At 39.5% G+C, this 18,191-nt stretch overlaps 1 protein-coding gene across 7 annotated transcripts in view; it reads left to right on the forward strand.

Annotated features, from left to right (window-relative positions):
• The window catches only part of ZEB2 (zinc finger E-box binding homeobox 2), a 163,514-nt gene that overhangs the window by 119,747 nt on the left and 25,576 nt on the right, over nt 1-18,191 (forward strand). For all 7 annotated transcript variants that reach the window (XM_083406240.1, XM_083406235.1, XM_083406239.1 and 4 more), the window contains 3 exons: nt 5,964-6,035; nt 14,851-15,039; nt 15,768-15,982. In XM_083406240.1, the coding sequence (XP_083262366.1) occupies nt 5,964-6,035; nt 14,851-15,039; nt 15,768-15,982 (476 nt within the window). The remainder of the gene's footprint in view (nt 1-5,963; nt 6,036-14,850; nt 15,040-15,767; nt 15,983-18,191) is intronic.

Genomic DNA, 18,191 nt, shown 5'->3' on the forward strand with positions numbered 1-18,191 from the left:
CGCTGTGGGTTAAACCACAAAGCCTAGGACTTGCCAATCAGAAGGTCAGCGGTTCGAATCCCCGCCACGGGGTGAGCTCCCGTTGCTCGGTCCCTACTCCTGCCAACCCAGCAGTTCGAAAGCACATCAAAGTGCAAGTAGATAAATAGGTACCGCTCCAGCGGGAAGGTAAACGGCGTTTCTGTGCGCTGCTCTGGTTTGCCAGAAGCAGCTTAGTCATGCTGGCCACATGACTCGGAAGCTGTACCTCCACCCCAATAGTGTAAGGGATTGCATAAGTACTGAGTGACAGAGGAGTGGTTTGGACACCAGCCTCACTGCAGTTGGCCTGGATAGGCCTGGAGTAGGGCAGGATAGCAGTGAGGTCAAGGGCTGTGCAGATGCACTGATGGATCACCTCTGCAGATCACCTCTGCCTTGTCCCCGTTCAAGTAAGTTGCAACAACACCAGGAGCTATCAGAAAGGCATCATCTCACCCTTGAAGCTGCCTTACAGTACACTTGCGAAAAAGATGGCCACTGTAGCATCAGCAACCTTGATTTCATTGTTGCTCGTGCATACATTTCCAGAGGTACAGATTGGGGAAGTTGCAGTTGCCCTATAGTAATAAGATCGTTGCTGATATTTTACCACTACTGCTACTCTTGCTTTGCAGCTATTAATGCTACATATATGCCACCAGTGGTAATGAGACCTCATAGAGAAGGCACTCCACTAGGCAATGGTACCAAACAACCTCCATTAATTTCAGCAGGGCTCATGAAGAAACCCAAGTTCAAATGTATAGCATCCATGCTTGGTGCTTTGCATCGAGGTGGCTGGAGAGATCAGGGAAACATAGCATATCTCATACTTTAATTTTACCATGTTTATAAAAAAGCTTTGGGCCTGGAATTTGCTAGGAGTTTAGCACTATCTATGTACAATTTAAAACAAAAAACGAAAAAAACCCTGCATGTTGCTCTACTCTGAGTGCCCTCTGGTGCCTTCCCTTTCCCCCTCTCCTCACAAAGCAAAACTTGTTTTTGTTTTGTTTTGTTTTTTAATTCTTGCAGCTTCCAATTTTGTTTTTGGTTAGGCTTTCTAGAATCCTTGCAATTCAACACATAAACATTTATCGCTATATCCATTAAGACTTAAGGTTTTTTAGATTTTCAACTATGAGGGAGTACTCAGCCAAAGATGCTTGAAAGATAAATACATTTAATTAGGGGCAGAGGATGATCATTAAAGGAAGTCTGACTGCTGCAGAAGTCATTAACAATCTTAAATGAAATTTTTATTTTTATGATAGCCATTTACATGTATAATAAGAGCCAATGATTCTTGGGAGCAGTGTGACAGAAACAGAGTGTAGCGAGAACTCATGTAAGACATAGTATTTAAATGAGCTGGTGTTAGCTATTCATATTTGTTAATGAACTAGATATGCAGGGCTATAAGAATGAATGTTCTGATGCTTTAAATTTTAATATCTGGAAATCAAGGGTAAGGACCAATTACCAGGATTTTCACCCCTTAAAAGGAATAATTAATAATGACATAACAAATGTACAATTCCAAACTCCTAAAAAAAATAGTAAAAATTAGGATCAATAGTATGAAGAAAAGATGGGAACTGTGGGATCTTAATTCACTATTTTATAATTAGAACTGCTTCTTTGTAATAAATGATAGGAGTGCCTTGCAGACTTTGATCACCTGGAATTACTGGCGCTTGCAGTAGAAATGAACAGACTGTGTTTTGCCCTTTACCTTTATGGTAAATAAAACAGCATTCTAATAATTAAATAAATTGTAAATCCCTAATCCTATTTAGCCATCCTCATTACACAGGCCAGGAAAGTTACTCTGCTATTACCTGTCTAGTTCTAATGATTGGTAATGATTTATTGTGTCTTTTTTATTGTTCTAAAAGTGCCCTGATGTGGTGCCTTGATGTCTAATGAAAAGAGATTGGTCTTAAAAAGCAACTCATTGTTTATCCTGACTCTTAGATAACACACTTTTTCTCGTGATAAAATATTTTTCTTATTTATTGTTCAAAACGCACAATATAGACAATAACTCTAATTTGGGGGCTGCCTTATTCAGTTGTGTTTTATCCCTGGTGCCTGACTGTCTACCGCAGTACCTCAGCACATAGCTTTACTCTGAGATAAGCCCCTTCTGCCTTGCTCTTTCTCCCATGCTTTCTGTAGTTTTGCCTGCAGGATGCAGGTTTTGAACTGAAGAGCGCAGTGGAGTTCTAACTGTGCCTTTCCGGTTTCAGCACAATCAAAGTTTTGTGTTTAGAATTGTCCTTGACATTCTTTCGTCCCACAATGGGGTGGACACAGTGTGCTGGAAGCCATGACATCATTATCACTGACACAGACTTAAATAAATCACCTGCATCTTGGCCTCTTTCTGCTTATTCAAGGATTCTTCATCTCGAGGAAGAAAGTGCTCTTTATTTTTACAAACCTTTATCCCAGGGGTGGCTGGAAAATGCAAACTTTTACAAGTGTTTTCAAAATAAATATACTCTGGGGTTCTTAGGAAGGCGCGTTGCTCACAGTCAGATGTAGTCTGCAAAACTTAGGTGCTGTGCAAAAAGGTAAATCTGCTCAAACTTTTGTTGCTATCAGTAAAAATTAAATAAATGTAAGCTCTCGTACTCTTAGATTTATTTCATACATCCGAACACAGCAAGCTGGGTTTTTCATCCCTTTGCTGCTGATTTTTTAATCATTGTTTGTGATGTCTCCTGTATACTTGAGTACAGTATTGGTGAAATCAGAAACAAGCTCACATAGTTGATCTTTGAAAAATATTGTTGCCTCAGAAAGAGGATGCACAATTCTGTTCAGGAAGAGTTTCTCTGTGACTTGAAGGGGTGTGAAGTAAGATTTGCTTTCTACAAAAAGCATGCCTAGATAAAAGCACATTGAAATTAATGTTTTTTTTTGTTGTTTTTTTTGCTGGTACAGAATTTGGAGATGATCAGCAAAAAAAAAAAAAAAAAAAGGATTTTGAAAGGCACATTTGCCCCAAAATACATGATGTGCTTTTGTGACCTGCACAAAAACAAGAAGAGCATTCTCTGTATTTGCCTATTTATTGGGTTTTGGGAAGCAGCTCGATCATAATGTAACTTCTCTGTACTGCAGCAGAACATTACAATGAGGAAGGAAATGCAGCCGAAATCTTAGCATCACCACTATTATGCAAAAAAATAAGAAAATGCTGTTAGCGTTCCCCCCCCCCCCTTAGTGACTGGGTAGATGTGCCCTCAGATGGAAACAAACTTGTGACTCCTTTCTACCAGAAATCACATGAGCTGATCAAGGAAGGGGGAAAAAAATCCACACAAGCTATATTTATATCCAGCACTAAACCTCTCACAAGTGCTGTACCATTCAGCTTCCTAGTAAGCTGCCACAAGAAATACTGTGTATCACAGCTGACAACTTTTTATCAATGTATATGGATTTTCCTAAAGGTTTTTGGAATCAAGATATCCTGTAAAAATGTTCTATGGAGGAGACAAAGTGCCAAATCACTGTAAACTATATAGTTTGAAGAAATTATCAGCAGTTTTTGCAGGAATATTTTAACTTGGGATGTTTTTATTTTAAGCTACAAAAAAATAAAATGTATATTTATAGCTCCATCTCATATTCTGGTTGTAAAACTTTGAAATAAGCCAGTTTAGCTTTAGTTTTGATTAAAATGACACAATTAGATCCTGTTATTCAATCAGCTAATTACTCACAAAAATGAAACACATAAATAATACCGCAGGATTGCAAATCTCAGAATGAAGTTTGTACTCCTCACCTTCTTCCTTGCAACATTTGTTGCAGAAATTGATTGATGGGGTATCATTTTATATCCACATCAAACTCTTTATTTGGGGGGAGGGACCCAAACTAACAATCCCAACACTAAGCATTTTCAGTGCTTTTTTTCTAGAGAAATAGATGTACTCACTATGAAGTTGCTACAGTAAATGCCACACTATTTAACAACTAAAAAAAGAGGTGCTGGTACTGCTAATCCATGAGTACCCCCTGGAAAAAAAGCACTGAGCATTTTTTAAGTTCTATGTATCAGGAATTCAGTCACTATCCCTGGACTGCCTAACCAGATAATGTCTGCTTAGGTCCTTTTTTGGATTTACCGATTTACAAGTTCCACTTTGTCATATTTACCCATTTACAAGTTCCACTTTGTCATATTAACTTGGAAAAAATGTTTTAGACCTCATTTATTCCCTGTTCACACATAGCATTCTAGTCCCGTATTGCCGTTCTCCTTACCAGCAGACATATGGATGCAGAATTCAGACGTGGAAGATAATTGAGTCAGGACATACCAGGAGAGTTAGTTTTATGCATTCTGTTTTGCAATGATTTGGAGATGGGAATTATTTTAGAATAATACCATCCTGGAATTTACCTGCCAGCTGGAGACACATTATACACAGCTGACAACGTAACCTGAAGACCTGCTGTGCTATTACTGTGCTTGTATTATAGATACATATTTTGATGCATATATCACCACATCAGAATGATTTCAAGAGGGTCTCTTGTAATGCTAGTGGCAAAGTTGTAGTTACCCTCCCATTCTGAAACTCATCACATTCTACATCTTCCCTGAAAGTAGTGGTTGATGATGTAGTAAAATAACCATTTCTTTCGTCTTGTTCACTGACAAATTGCTGAAGCCATTGGTCCAAGAACCCATTTAATATTGTAACTTTTGGTGTCACCTTTTTCATCCTTGGGAATAATTACTTCACATGATCAATGCAACCATCAGCTGCAAAAAAAAAATTGTAGAATGGGGGAAAGTTCATGAAACTGCTGCAGCTAAAACCCAGGAGCTATGAATTTACACGTCATATTGTTTATTGTGATTCCTGAGAGTGATTGAAGTAGACCAAGAAGCCGAGTTATCCCAAGTTAACAACAGGCAAGAGCAAAATAAGTTCAAAACAATCTTTTGAAAGTGTAGGCTGAAAATATATTTATTTTTATTCCACCCTTCCAAAGAGCTCAGAGCAATACACTTGCCTCTTCTTCCCCCCCTCCCCACATGTGGCATCTGTGAGGTAGGTTAGACTGAGAGGCTGACCCAAAGTCATCAAGTGACCTTCATGGCCGAGAGGAAATTTGAACCTTGGTGCCCCCAGTTATATTCTAGCCACATTACCACGCCAGCTGTACAAATTACCCATTAAGAATTTTCTCGTATTTGCTGCCATTTCAGGTAACTTCCCTGTGCCTCCTTTAAGTGAATAGTTCAGGTGGGGGGGGGAATGTTGGACCACTGTCCCAGAGATCAGCACATTGGTGTCTAAAGCCTCAGGTATTCCTTGTTATTTATAGGATTTTAAGTAATTAACTCAGGGCCAGGTCTCTTATAGGAAGCTGCCTTATATACCAAGTCACAGACTGTTGACACTGCCTGGCAGCTGCTCTCGAGAGTTTCAGACAGGGCCTTCCCCAACCTTAAACCTGGTGATGCTAGGGATTAAACCTGGGACTTTCTTCATGCAAAACACTTGCTCTACAACTGAGCTTTGGTTCTTCCTTTGGCATGTGACTGCCTGGAGAAACTGAACTGCGGGAATAACACTTCTTAGGATACCTTTTGTCAAACACTCAGGCCACAAGAAGGGCTGCCGCATCTCTTAACAATCCAGCTAATTCTTGTGTTTGTCCGCACAAATGTATACCCAGTAACAACAGGGGCTGCTCACATGGAGGAAGCCCATATTGTCCAGACCAGTCCTTAGAATTCAGATTACATGATCAAATTAATGAAACAGCCTGAACAAAGCCATTGTGCTGAGATTTACAAGCAGGGTGTTCTGTGCTTTTGTTGAAAGAATCATCCTTGTTGCTGCCATTTGCTTGCTGTTTTAGTACGGCTATTCTGTCAACTGAAAATGTCCATTCCTGTATTACAGAAGAAATGAAGGAAGAGTATGACACCATGGGGCCTGAAGCTGCAATTCAGACCACTGGAAACAACGGAACAGGTAAGGGCAGACCTATACAAACTTCTCTAGTTGCCTTTGATTATTTTTGTTTGTTTTGCAAACTGAAAGAATAAGCCAGGTACACTAGTTCACTTTTCTAGATGAAAGTTTGAGATATTCCTAATTACATGTACATTTCCCTGATTGTTTCACTTTGATACAAACCATTGATGCAGCCTTGATCCCACTGCAGTTTCTGGGAACATTTCTGCGGAGATCTGTGTGACTAGGATAGTTTCTTTTGTGTTTGATGAAAAGTATATTTTCCTGCCTCCATCTACCCCTCATTTAATGTGACAGCATCCTTGGGAGTTAATAGATTCCAGCACTGTAAAGAGTGGTATTTTTCCCCCATACAGGTGATTATGCTGGAGTTTAATGTAGCTGGAATTTTTTTGTGACAGGATCTGTACAAATATCTTTATAATCATAATGGGTGCATTTTTTGTATCAATACCAAACCCACATGTTTTATTGGGTGCATACTTCAGACCACTGAAACTTTTTTTCCACTTTCCTTAACTCATTCTTCACTCCTCTTCTCAGAAATCTACCGTGTGTAGATGAAAAGAAAGTAACACTGATACAAAAGATGCATTGTTTCTAAGCCATCTCTTTAATGCTTTGCTGAAACCTCCAGAATAAAATGGGTTTTTCTCCAATCTTGATAGTTCAGTGTGTTCCATTTGATTAATGGGACTGGTTTCTTCACAGGTAGCCTACAGTTGTAGGGCTGTGTCTCAACTATTCCTCCTTGTGAGGGATACCTGTATTTGGCAAAGTTCTGTCCATGGTCCTAGCGTTAAGAACCTGATACAGTTTCTGAGCTATAAAGATGTCGCAAACATGCCTGGCCAGTGAGGAAAGACAGAGCACCTTAACTTTGTGAAAATGGAAGCAAAGGAACTTTTTCCAGTGAGACAAGACCATTATTCCATATTCTCCTTACTGTAGTTTCCATCCTAAATAAGCTGTTTTCATGTTCCATTATGATATTTGATTCTTAGTGCCCACTAGCAATGCTGTTAAGTAGGGTGGCACCCAAATGCTACAAGGATTTTATTACTCACACATCTCTAATGCTGGTACACACCCACATGCTCTTATTAGACATCGCAACAAACTGACTTGCCTAATTCTTATGGGGGGAAATAATGGAAAAATTAATCCATGTTGGTGTGTGAGTGCATGTATTTCTATCTTTTGTATATTAGTCTTATATACTGGCGGGTAATCCGTAAAGTAAAATGAGGTCACATTTTCATTAGTTATGTATTACAAAGAGGAACATCAAAACATCTATACTGTACTGAAAAATTATTTTTTTATTCTTCTCGGGATTTAATGGTGTGTAGCAAGGCCATGGACAGGCCTTGTTAACACCATGTACTGGCAACAGTATGATCCCACTCCACTCACAACCTTTGAAAGAGCCTTGTAGATGTCACAAAGTGCCGTAAATTCTCCAACACTGAGCCCCAGAGATTCTTGTCCCGGAGGGCAGCCCCACAATAGGCAAATTTGTAAGAACCAAATCACTAAAGCTATGGAGGGCAGGCTGTCTGTCTTTCATATACACTACCACAATCTCATATAGCATGATCAACCATTTTTTCCTCCCTACAAACCTCACAACACCCAAAATCAATCCTCATAGCCCTGCATAAATGTAGAGCTTAATGCCTAGCCAAAATTTGGAACAGTACAACTTGTCTCTGCCAGCATTTCAGTGTCAAAAATTGAAAATCTTCCACTGGTAGACATCTGTAGAATACCTTCCTACCTGTAGAATACCTTCCTACCTGTAGAACCCACCTGCGACTGTCTTTGCCATTCACCTAACAAGGTCCATTTAACTCAACTTCCGAAAAGGACAGTGGCAACAAAAGATCAGTGTCCCTCTGCCCCCAAACCCCTAAAATATTTTGTTTCTCAGTCATTATTTTTCTTTTTTTAAAAAAGCAAAAAACATGTGGTAATGTAGCATTAGTAATATATTTTAAAAGGTTTACATTTAGAAGTAAAGTTGGCTATTTATATTAAGGTTCATGGTAAAGACTTCTTAAGAGTCTCATCTTAAGAGTTTCACACCACATGCTCCTGACACTTCCATGTGGTCTCAGCGCCACATTTCAGTGGTTCAGATGCCTGGATAATCTCCATGCCAGTACCAGCCGCCATTAGCATCATCCACTGTAAGTGGAAACTGTAATGTTTGAATCCTATCTAACTGCATTCCTAGTAAATTAGGCCACAATGTTTACTGAGACTTTCAGTTTGAGTGGTGGGTACCAATGCACATCCAGCAGAGAGAGCAGATTTCAGTATTTTGTATCTCAGCCTACAGGAAATAAAAAAGATTTCTATCAGATTCCAGTTGTAATTCCATCTCACCAGGCGTTCCACAAGACTATTAATGCTGGCATTGGTACCAGTAAGAGAGTAGCTTCTTCAATGAGAGAATCTGTCTACTTAAAAACTAGGCTGATACTACAAGAATATTTTGCATGCAACCACAAAATGGTGGTGATGATTCATAATCATGGCCAGTTAGACCAAATTTGAGCAATTAATTTCGTGTACTTTCACACAGGTAAAACTGGCACCACTTCAGCCCAGCATGGCTTTGAGACTTTGCATCCTTATAGGTATTTTGAGGAAATGGATGAATGCATTCCCTGTAGATAAAAAAAATCTGCTTACCCTTACCCAGTAATAGCTGCAGACAAATACGTTTTGCTGAGACTGCATTTTTAAAAAGGAAGGTAGGAAAAGAGTTCTCTGCAAAGAAAAACAGAAGTAAAAGTTGGCAAGTTGAAAGGACTGATCGCTTTGAGACTCTAATCTGCATGTACCAATGAGGACCTGCCACTTCCTGCTTAATGAAGGCTGTGGTTTTATTAGCTTTGTTGCCGATTAGGAGCAGCTATCTCCATCTTACAGCAAGAGTTCCCACAAGAAATAACTGGCCTCCTATGCTCTCGAGTGTCTCCTTTAAATATCTCTTTTCCTTAGTGTGGTTTATGCTCATATGATGTTATGCTACCTCAGGCTTTAAGAAGTCCCTGCCCTAGTCCTTAATTAAAACAAGACTTCCTTAGTGAGGTCACTCACTCTACATCTTCCTAAAAAGCTTGACTCACAGATGGGAGTGTGATTTCTGTTTGCAATTTAAATTCACTAGGAATCAATGTGTGAGGCTATAGGCATAGAAATCATGCAGAGGGCATATAAGGGGAAATTCTCTGTCCTTTCAAGAGACATTAGTTGTTGGGGGGGGGGTAAGAGCAAGGGATGATCACAAGAATTTGTGCTAGTTTTGGCTGGTTTTCCAACCACAATGTTTCCTGATGAAGTTAGACCTTGCCAGTTAATGACGTAGTTACCTCCAGATTAGAGTATAATGTACTTTGCATGGGGCTGTCCTTGAAAAGTGTCTGGAAACTTCAGATGGTGCAAAATGCTCATGCGGAATGGAGCAGAGCAGTCAGAACATATTAATGCCTGTTTTGTGTGATACATACTAATCGTCAGTTTGTTTCTGGGCTTGATTCAAGGTGCCGCTTTTCATCTTCGGCTGGGAGGGCGGGATATAAATAAAAAATAATAATTATGATTTATTATCTTCAAAGGCCTAAACAGCCCAGGACCTGAGCATCTTCCTTGTCTCATGCTCTGCTCCACATCTGAAGCCTTGCTCCAGATTCCTTGCCTGCATGAAGCATGATAGATAGCTCCCAGGAGCAGGGCCTTTTCTGCACTGGCACTCATTTTGTGGTGTGCCCTTCTGAAATGTGTTTATTTTATGAATTATTTTCCTGTATTGACTTTTTTTCTTGATTTGCCATGTTATCACTATGATAGTTGGTATATGAATTATTCCGTTTTGAGGAGTCACATCCCATAATATATTGCATGATGGTTTAATTTGTAAGCTACTTGAATTTCTTTAATTTTTTTTTAAGTGGAAAAAATGTGAGGTGTAAAGTTTTAAGTAAAATTCATTTGCAGTCACATTTTGTTTGTTTGTAACGCTGATCAATTATTCTAATGATGGCCAAATTCTTGTCAGTAACATAAGAGAAACTTTGAATTGCCTGATCTGCATTCAGATGGCACATGATATTTATATTAATCTTTAATACATAATCACACTGTTAACGTTGTTTCAGTTAAGGATCTGTCAGCTCCCCAGTAAATCCCGTTGTTTTAAAGGTTTATAACTTAGACATAAACATTTGCCTTAGCTCCTGAATTCCTTTAATGCACAGGGAAACTGAATAATGAACACGTTTTAGAACCTCAGAAACGTTTAGTATCAAAGGAGACAATTATAGCCTCCTGTACAAAACTAGCATTCAAAACTGTTTGTAGGCCTGTTTGAGAAAGCTGACCAACCATCTGTAGGATCTAGTATATTACTAGCAGCAAAGGAAGAATTAACTTTAGGTAGTGACCATAATGGTATGTTTGAGATAATAGTGACAAAAGCAGCAGCTTTTAATAAGCCTCGTTCCAATTCGTGTTTTAATGCTGTAAAAATTTCTGGAACCGTTATTCTAAACAGTTATGTTCGGCTATAAGCTTGCAATGCTTGAGTAATGTTCCTATGGTCTGAACTGGTTTAAGTAGTTTTACAATATGGCCATTGGCCCAGAGATGGACTTCTGGCAAGAACACCAACCACAATATTTTCCTGTTCAATTTGCTGTCTACCGTTTTCAGTCTTCCTGCTATAACTCCCTACTTTCCAGCAGAAACCAATTATAATTTATATGAACTTTTTTCCAGGATATTTCTTCCATATTGCTGTCAATATCCTACCCAGTAATTCACAACCCACCTCCAATCCAAACTATATATTCATTTTTTTCAACACCATCCTCCCCTATTTAACCAGAATATTTCTTTCCTTAAGAAAATATGTTTTGAAACATTAGAAGAAGGCATATACTTCAGGAATATATAAAGATAGAGAGCCAGCACAACAAAAAAAGCTATTTGACTTGCCCAGGCACACCCGAGCTTATTTCCATTAAATGTATATCAACAGTGAAAAAAGACAGTGTTTGGCAATACAAGAACCTGATGTTCACAGTTTTCAACATGCTGAATGGTCTTTATCATTCACTCTCTATTCCACAGTCACTCTCAATGTAACTGATGGCTACCTGAATATGGCTGGGATCCAACAGTTACTTCAGTCACATACCCAGCGAATTAGAGGAGACAGTGGTAGTTGTGTAGGCGTTAAAGCACACACAAACAGGCCCAAAGAAAGACAGAAATTCAGCAGATAGAAGAGAGCATGGGAAAAGGCCACAGGAAAGGCATTCTAATGAAAATATAAAAATTGATTTGGTCCTATATGCCGAAGCACATGGCAAAATGGTAGGTGGTTTCTGCAAAATTCAGAGCAAACTTTCTCCTCTCTGTAGGCTTCCTACATTTGGCAAAGTGGTCACCATCTTGATGGGCAGGTCCAGTTTTGCTTGCATGGAAGTTTGTAGAAAATATGACCGCTACTTCCAGGAAAGTAACAAAAGATTTCAACACACGGTTTCCTTATTCTTCTCCTGAGAGGCCTGAGCAGAGCTTTAGGCTCCTGTTCTAGGCTGGCTGGACCCCTGGACAGGAATCTTCCTCTTGCGTAGACACACTACAGTTTTGTTTTGCAAGCCCCTTTGAACTATTGAAAGCTGTTTTTAAAACTTCTTTCTGCTTCAAAAGTGCATTGACCTGCATTAGGAGAAGCGGCGGCTGTTCAAGGGTCACAGTGGTGCAGTCAGAGCAGGACCTGGGAACAGACATCAAGAATGAGGCAGAATGTTTAAGAGGGAAGCAGGGTTGCATTACCATAAGGGAAGGGTAATCCCATTAAGTCCAGAGTCCAACGTTACCTAACTGTGCCACTGAAACACAAGTCAAAAATGTCCTTGCATGTGCAGAACTAGGTGTGAGGATATTTGGATTCTGGACAACATATGACATAGTTAAGGGGTAAATATCTAAGGATCTGTTTTATGTTTTGTTTTGTTATGTTTTTAATATAATTCTCTTAAACTCACTGCCAAGGGCATATGGTAGTGACCCAAAGTATGAATAGCATCATAAAAGAACTAAGGTATTTAGGTATTGGAACGCGGGTGGCGCTGTGGTCTAAACCACTGAGCCTCTTGGGCTTGCTGATCAGAAGGTCGGCGGTTTGAATCCCCGTGATGGAGTGAGCTCCCATTGCTCGGTCCCAGCTCCTGCCAACCTAGCAGTTCAAAAGTATGGCAGTGCAAGTAGATAAATAGGTACCAACACAGTGGGAAAGTAAGCGGCATTTCCGTGCACTGCCCTGGTTTCGGTGAGCTCTTGCGCCAGAAGCGGCTTAGTCATGCGGGCCACATGACCTTGAAAAACTGTCTGCAGACAAACGCCGGCTCCTTTGGCTTGTAAAGTGAGATGAGCGCCACAACCCCAGAGTCGTCTGCGACTGGACTTAACTGTCAGGGGTCCTTTACCTTTACCTTTTTAGCTAGGTAGCTAGCTGGTCAGGGCATGCCACTTCCTAAGAATATCTCCGTCCCTCCCACTCCCCCAGTAGTATTCTGAAGTTTGACCTCTAGTTTCATGAGCCATTTCAGAACTTTATAAATATGGGAGCACCTGTTTTCAGGGCTATCACTAAACACCCTTCTTCTGTTGATTCTTATTTTTGCCTATCTAAGTTCATTCATCTTTATCATGACCTATTTCTGAGGAAGAGAGGAAGAGAGAGAGAGAGAGAGAGAGAGAGAGAGAGAGAGAGAGTTTAACTTGAGCTCAGCAGGTTGCGCATTGAAGAAAGATGTTGCATATTGACAGGAACTGGAACATTTTTATTAACAACATCTATGAGGCTATTGCCAGAATTGCTTCCTTCTGTAAATGATATTAAGGCATCTCCTGGGATTTAGTAGTTTCAAACTATATGTTTTACTGGACCATTTCCCTCCCTTGCAGAATTAGGTATTTCCTTTAGATTTTGTAATAAAATGATTTTTGTAATAAAACCTATTTTTGTACATAAAATACTGTAAGATTTTACTATGAAGCAAACAGAGGTGTGAGTTGATTTTATGCTAGCACCATTGACCACCTATGGCACCATAATGGATTTTCTCCTTTATCTGTTGCCTTGAGGCAAAGATGCTAAATATTTCAGTAACCCTGTGTGTTGGTTTCCTCCCACAGTCTAAGTTACAATGATGTAAATCTAGTGCTTCTGTCACTCTATAATTATCAATCCAACCCCATTGATTTTAGGGTAGATACTGCTGATTTATGCTGTTGTAAGAGGGAGCAGAATCAACTTGATCTCTATTTTGGTTGCTTTATGAGAGAAAATATTTTAATCATCTTGGTGCTGAGTTTGTAACCTGACCTACTCAAATAAATGTATCAAAGTCTGAATACGTATGGACAGTAAAAAGCGAGTGTCAGTAAAAGTCTTAAACGGTATGTGTGCTGAAGAGGTACTTTTCAATACATAATTGAAAACACAATTCAAAAGCTGTTTTAGCTATAATTCTGCTCTGAGTTTACATGCTTAAGTCCCTTTGACATTGGTGGTCTTAAACAAACATACTGAGCAATGGATTGAATGTGAGGTCTCCTATACAGTTGGATTAATACTTTTCTATAATATCATAGGCTTTACTGAATTATTCCTGCATCTAATGTTCAGAAAGGAAGGAAGGAAAATGATTAATTTTAGCAAGAGGATGCTTTGTGGTTCAGAGGATTTCCCCCCCATGGACATTGCACAGGCAATAAAACAACAACAAATTTTATGTTTTAATGGGGGGGGGATGAAAACTTCACTGTTTTTAGGGCCTACCTCACATAACTGTGTTCCAGAACTAAATAGTAATGTTTGTAAAATCATTCCAACATCACATTATTTGAGTAACAGTGGTTGCTTTTTGAGGTGGTTGGGGGAGAGGATGTTGCTTCTCCAAGAATGTTATGTATTTCAGAGAAAAGACATTGGGCTAGAATCCTGACCAGTTCAGAATTCTAGTTTCCTAATCAGAAAAATGTCCATTAGCCTATATGCAAGCTTGCTTATCCCCCCCCCCCCCCGGTTATTCTTATGGTCTTCCTTATCCCAATGCCCACTAACCAGCACTGAAAAAAATATATATTTCTGTGTCCATGAAATGGTGTCAGACAGTAGTCTCAGAGACCAAAGGACAGAAGGTTTGGCAGATGATCTATAGCAATCTCCTGATATATAATAAAGATTTATAACCTCCAAATCCAAACCATAGGGTTTGAGGAGATCCAAAAGCAGGCTAACTCCTTAGTCCACCTATCATGAAGTTCAGATAAGACTGTGGTCTCAGAGCACCAAAGGACAGAGATTAGAATTGCTCCCACTGGTTGCAATTTATTTCAGGAATCGTTTTTGTGAGATATCATTGAATTACACCAGAATTCACGAAAGTCTAAAATGTTGCCTTTTCAGATTCTGTGCACAGACAGCATACAATATTGTACCCCCTCCCTTTTATATGAGGAAAAGAGGAGGGCACATGCATTGGCTTCTGCCATCTTTCATTAATGAATGGTGTCATCAGTGACTTTGCCAAATGTATTCTCTTACAAAAATCACCAGCCAGTGATTTTATTGGCAGGAGAAATGAGCTAGGTGGAAGTATGGGTAGCCACAGGATTAGGCTCATAAAGTAAATGTACACCATCTTCAATACCACTGTGTAGACAAACATATAAATCCTCCACAAAACTATTTCTCTCCCCCCCCCCCCATCCCTCTCTATTATAGTTAAGAATGCAAATTGCACGTCGGACTTTGAGGAATATTTTGCTAAGAGGAAAGTGGATGAAGGAGATGGACACTCAGTCAGTATAGCGGAGTACCTACAACGCAGTGATACAGCCATTATTTACCCGGAAGCCCCCGAGGAACTGTCTCGTCTTGGCACTCCAGAGGCCAATGGGCAAGAAGAAAATGGTGAGGATGGAATTCATTTTTAGCCACTCTTCTGACCTCTTGCAGCTGTTGCAATTATAAATGCACTACATGCCTGGGTGTTTACCTTAAAATTGAAGAACAGCTGCAGAAGCATGGAATTTCATGAGCAAAGATGGGACTGTAATTTCAGCATATTGTGATTGCTTTTTTAGTCAGCAAATTGAGACTGTTCTGTAGGTGAAATAAATAGCAGGGACAATTAAGGGTTATGTTTTTAAAGGAGCAGAGCCCTTGCTCTAATTTTAGTTTGGGAATGATTGAATTTTTTTACAGGACAAATTGAGGATTACTAACTGATTCTGTTAAGTCCTTAATAAGTAATTGAAAAAGCATCCGTGAAGATGGAACTAGATGGTGTTGTGTTTGGAGACAACAGACTGGTAATTAAGTGCACAGCATCAATAAATCAGAGGGGGAAAAAAACCCCAACATTTTCCGCCCTGCCCCCCCCCCCCCAAGCTATTGTAGTCTCACAATAAGCCAGACGAAAGTTTTGAATTAATTTTCTTATGATTCATACAAGTTTGCCCTGAGCGTGTAAAAAGTGATTGATGTGGTTTTGCAAGCAAGGTAGATATCACGGATATTCCACTGTAGGCAGATTGCAGTGATTCTTGTCAATCCATCCTGGGCAATAAGCCCATTAACTGCCATTGATTTACTGACCTTTTGGCCTGCTTCTTTCTCTCACGTCTCTTGGGCTACAGACCTGCCACCTGGAACTCCAGATGCTTTTGCCCAACTGCTGACCTGCCCCTACTGTGACCGGGGCTACAAGCGCTTGACATCACTGAAGGAGCACATCAAGTACCGCCATGAGAAGAACGAAGAGAACTTCCCTTGCCCTCTTTGCAACTACACATTCGCTTACCGCACCCAGCTCGAGCGGCATATGGTGACGCACAAGCCAGGGACAGATCAGGTGGGGGGGCTTGTTTTAAGTGATTTCTTTCTATAATAACCCCTTAGAGAAATGATATTGCTTTGATTGGCAATCATTATTAATTTTTCATGGCATTTTGAAGATGCAGATCTTTTAATGGTAATAGCTTTAATTGAGGCCTAAATGATTTTTTGATGGTCTCTTCTAATATGATTTAATAGTCTTATGTTCACGATCGAATGAGTGTGTTAATTTCTAATTTAGAAATTTTATTTGCACTTTAACTTGACTTTAGTTTCATTTTTTTATGTTCCTCAAAATGTGAATGAAATTGTGGCATTTTAATTATACATTATTAAACATCTCAGCAATTTTATCTCCATTTTTCACCTAGTTTTGCACTGCATTTCCCCCCACATAGGATCTCAAAGACATCTCAGGAATCTGCTAATCTTATTTTCTGTCATTCATTACTTTTTATGGAGCCTTGTATATATTTTTCATGCAGTCCATACAAATAGGTTCATATTTTTTAGTTAATCTTGTTGCGTGTATCTGTGTGCTTTATGGCTGTTCTAATAACATGTGATCACTTTAGGAATACCCTATTCCTGAAATCTACACATCCCAGCAGCAAATCTCCTGTAAATCAAAATGATTCCTTGATGCATTAGATTTAATCAAATTGAATGTGTCTTTTGAATTCCTGCTTAAAACTTCTATAATGACGTGTTGCAATGGAAATCCAAATGGCAGATCTTAAACTACATTCCATCCCATTACTATGAGAATGATACCAATAGTTTTTATTCTAAAGAATGAGAAGTCATACTGATTTAGATTTATCATGACAGGCATTTTTTCAATAAAAGACGTGCTTAATTAAACAAACATGTATCATGCTCACCTTCTAATCAAGCAGCTTGGTAATTAGTTCACTGTTTCGCACTTGATCTCTGTAATCGATAAAATACAATTCTGACAGGATTTATCATAACATTTCATTTTAAAGAGCAAAGCGAGTTGTTAATCTGTAACTTTCCCCCCTTTCTGACAAAATGGGAGACAAGAGTGGCTTTTCCTCTCCTTCCCTATTGCTTTTGACTATCAAAACACTACTGGGATGGGAGAGGGGGGGGCGTGTGGCTGGATATTTATCCAGAATAACTGCCTTAAATTTCACATGCAAGAGTGTGATTGTGCTGGCGCATTACGAATGGTAGCTTTGGTGTTGAAAAGTCCCCTCATTTGCTCATGGCATTTACAATTAGTAAATTAAAATGATTGTATCATATTAACAGTGGCACAACTAAAGTTTATAGTAGTCCTCTGAGGGCTGTGGGGGGAGACAAAGCAGCTGTTGCTGTTTGTTTATGCAACTCAGCAACATATGAGCACTGGTCCCTCAATGGCGCTCCGAGGGCTGGGCTCTGCTTGATCTTTGAAGGTTGCTGCTGTTTGAACAACCCTCCCTGTGTCCCATGTAACACCATCTGTCTCACTAGGAATGTGGGAAGATTCAGCACACCCTAGCAGTTGTCATACCGTTTCTGTGCTGTCTTTTCTGCAATAGGCTTTTGTGTCATTGCTGCTTGGGAGAAAAGGGGGAGGGGGGGGGGAAGGCTGACCTCCTACCTTGAACATCCAGACTAGATGACTGCAGCTTTTTTTCCTTCCCCCTTTTTAAAATCAGAATTCAAAGTCACAGCACTTTTCTCACTTGTTCAGAAAGGTCAGCTGTGTTTGATCCTATCTTTATGCTGCTTTTTAACTCGTCCTTTCTGCCAACTTTTCCTTCTTGTTTTTGCCCCATTGCTCTGAAGGAGGGGGGGGGAGAGAAAGAACTAGTTTAATTCTCTGATCAGGACTTTCCCTCCTAGCAGTGACCGCCTCTTGCATTTGATAAAACAAAGCTTGCTTATCATCACAATGCTAAAGGGTTCAGAAGCACTGCAAATATATATATATATTTTTAAAAATGCTGCAAGTTGCGAATTGACAATATGATCAGCTAACAATATTAAAAGCCTCAATTTCTTTTAAAAATTAACAAATCCATTCCTTGCAGTACTGCATGCCTTAATATATTGTGCTGCCGATGAAAGACTTAAGAAATAATTCCAAAGCAAATGCTCGTAGTGAATTCAGATTTCCTTCAGGTTTACTGCCAACATTTTGATTTTTATGGCAGCACTGATGAGGCAAATAAATGTGCATGCAGATCTTTTAGGCTGACAGATAAATACAA

The sequence above is a fragment of the Podarcis tiliguerta genome (assembly GCF_965153285.1).
Source record: "Podarcis tiliguerta genome assembly, chromosome: 1".
Lineage (NCBI taxonomy): Eukaryota > Metazoa > Chordata > Lepidosauria > Squamata > Lacertidae > Podarcis > Podarcis tiliguerta.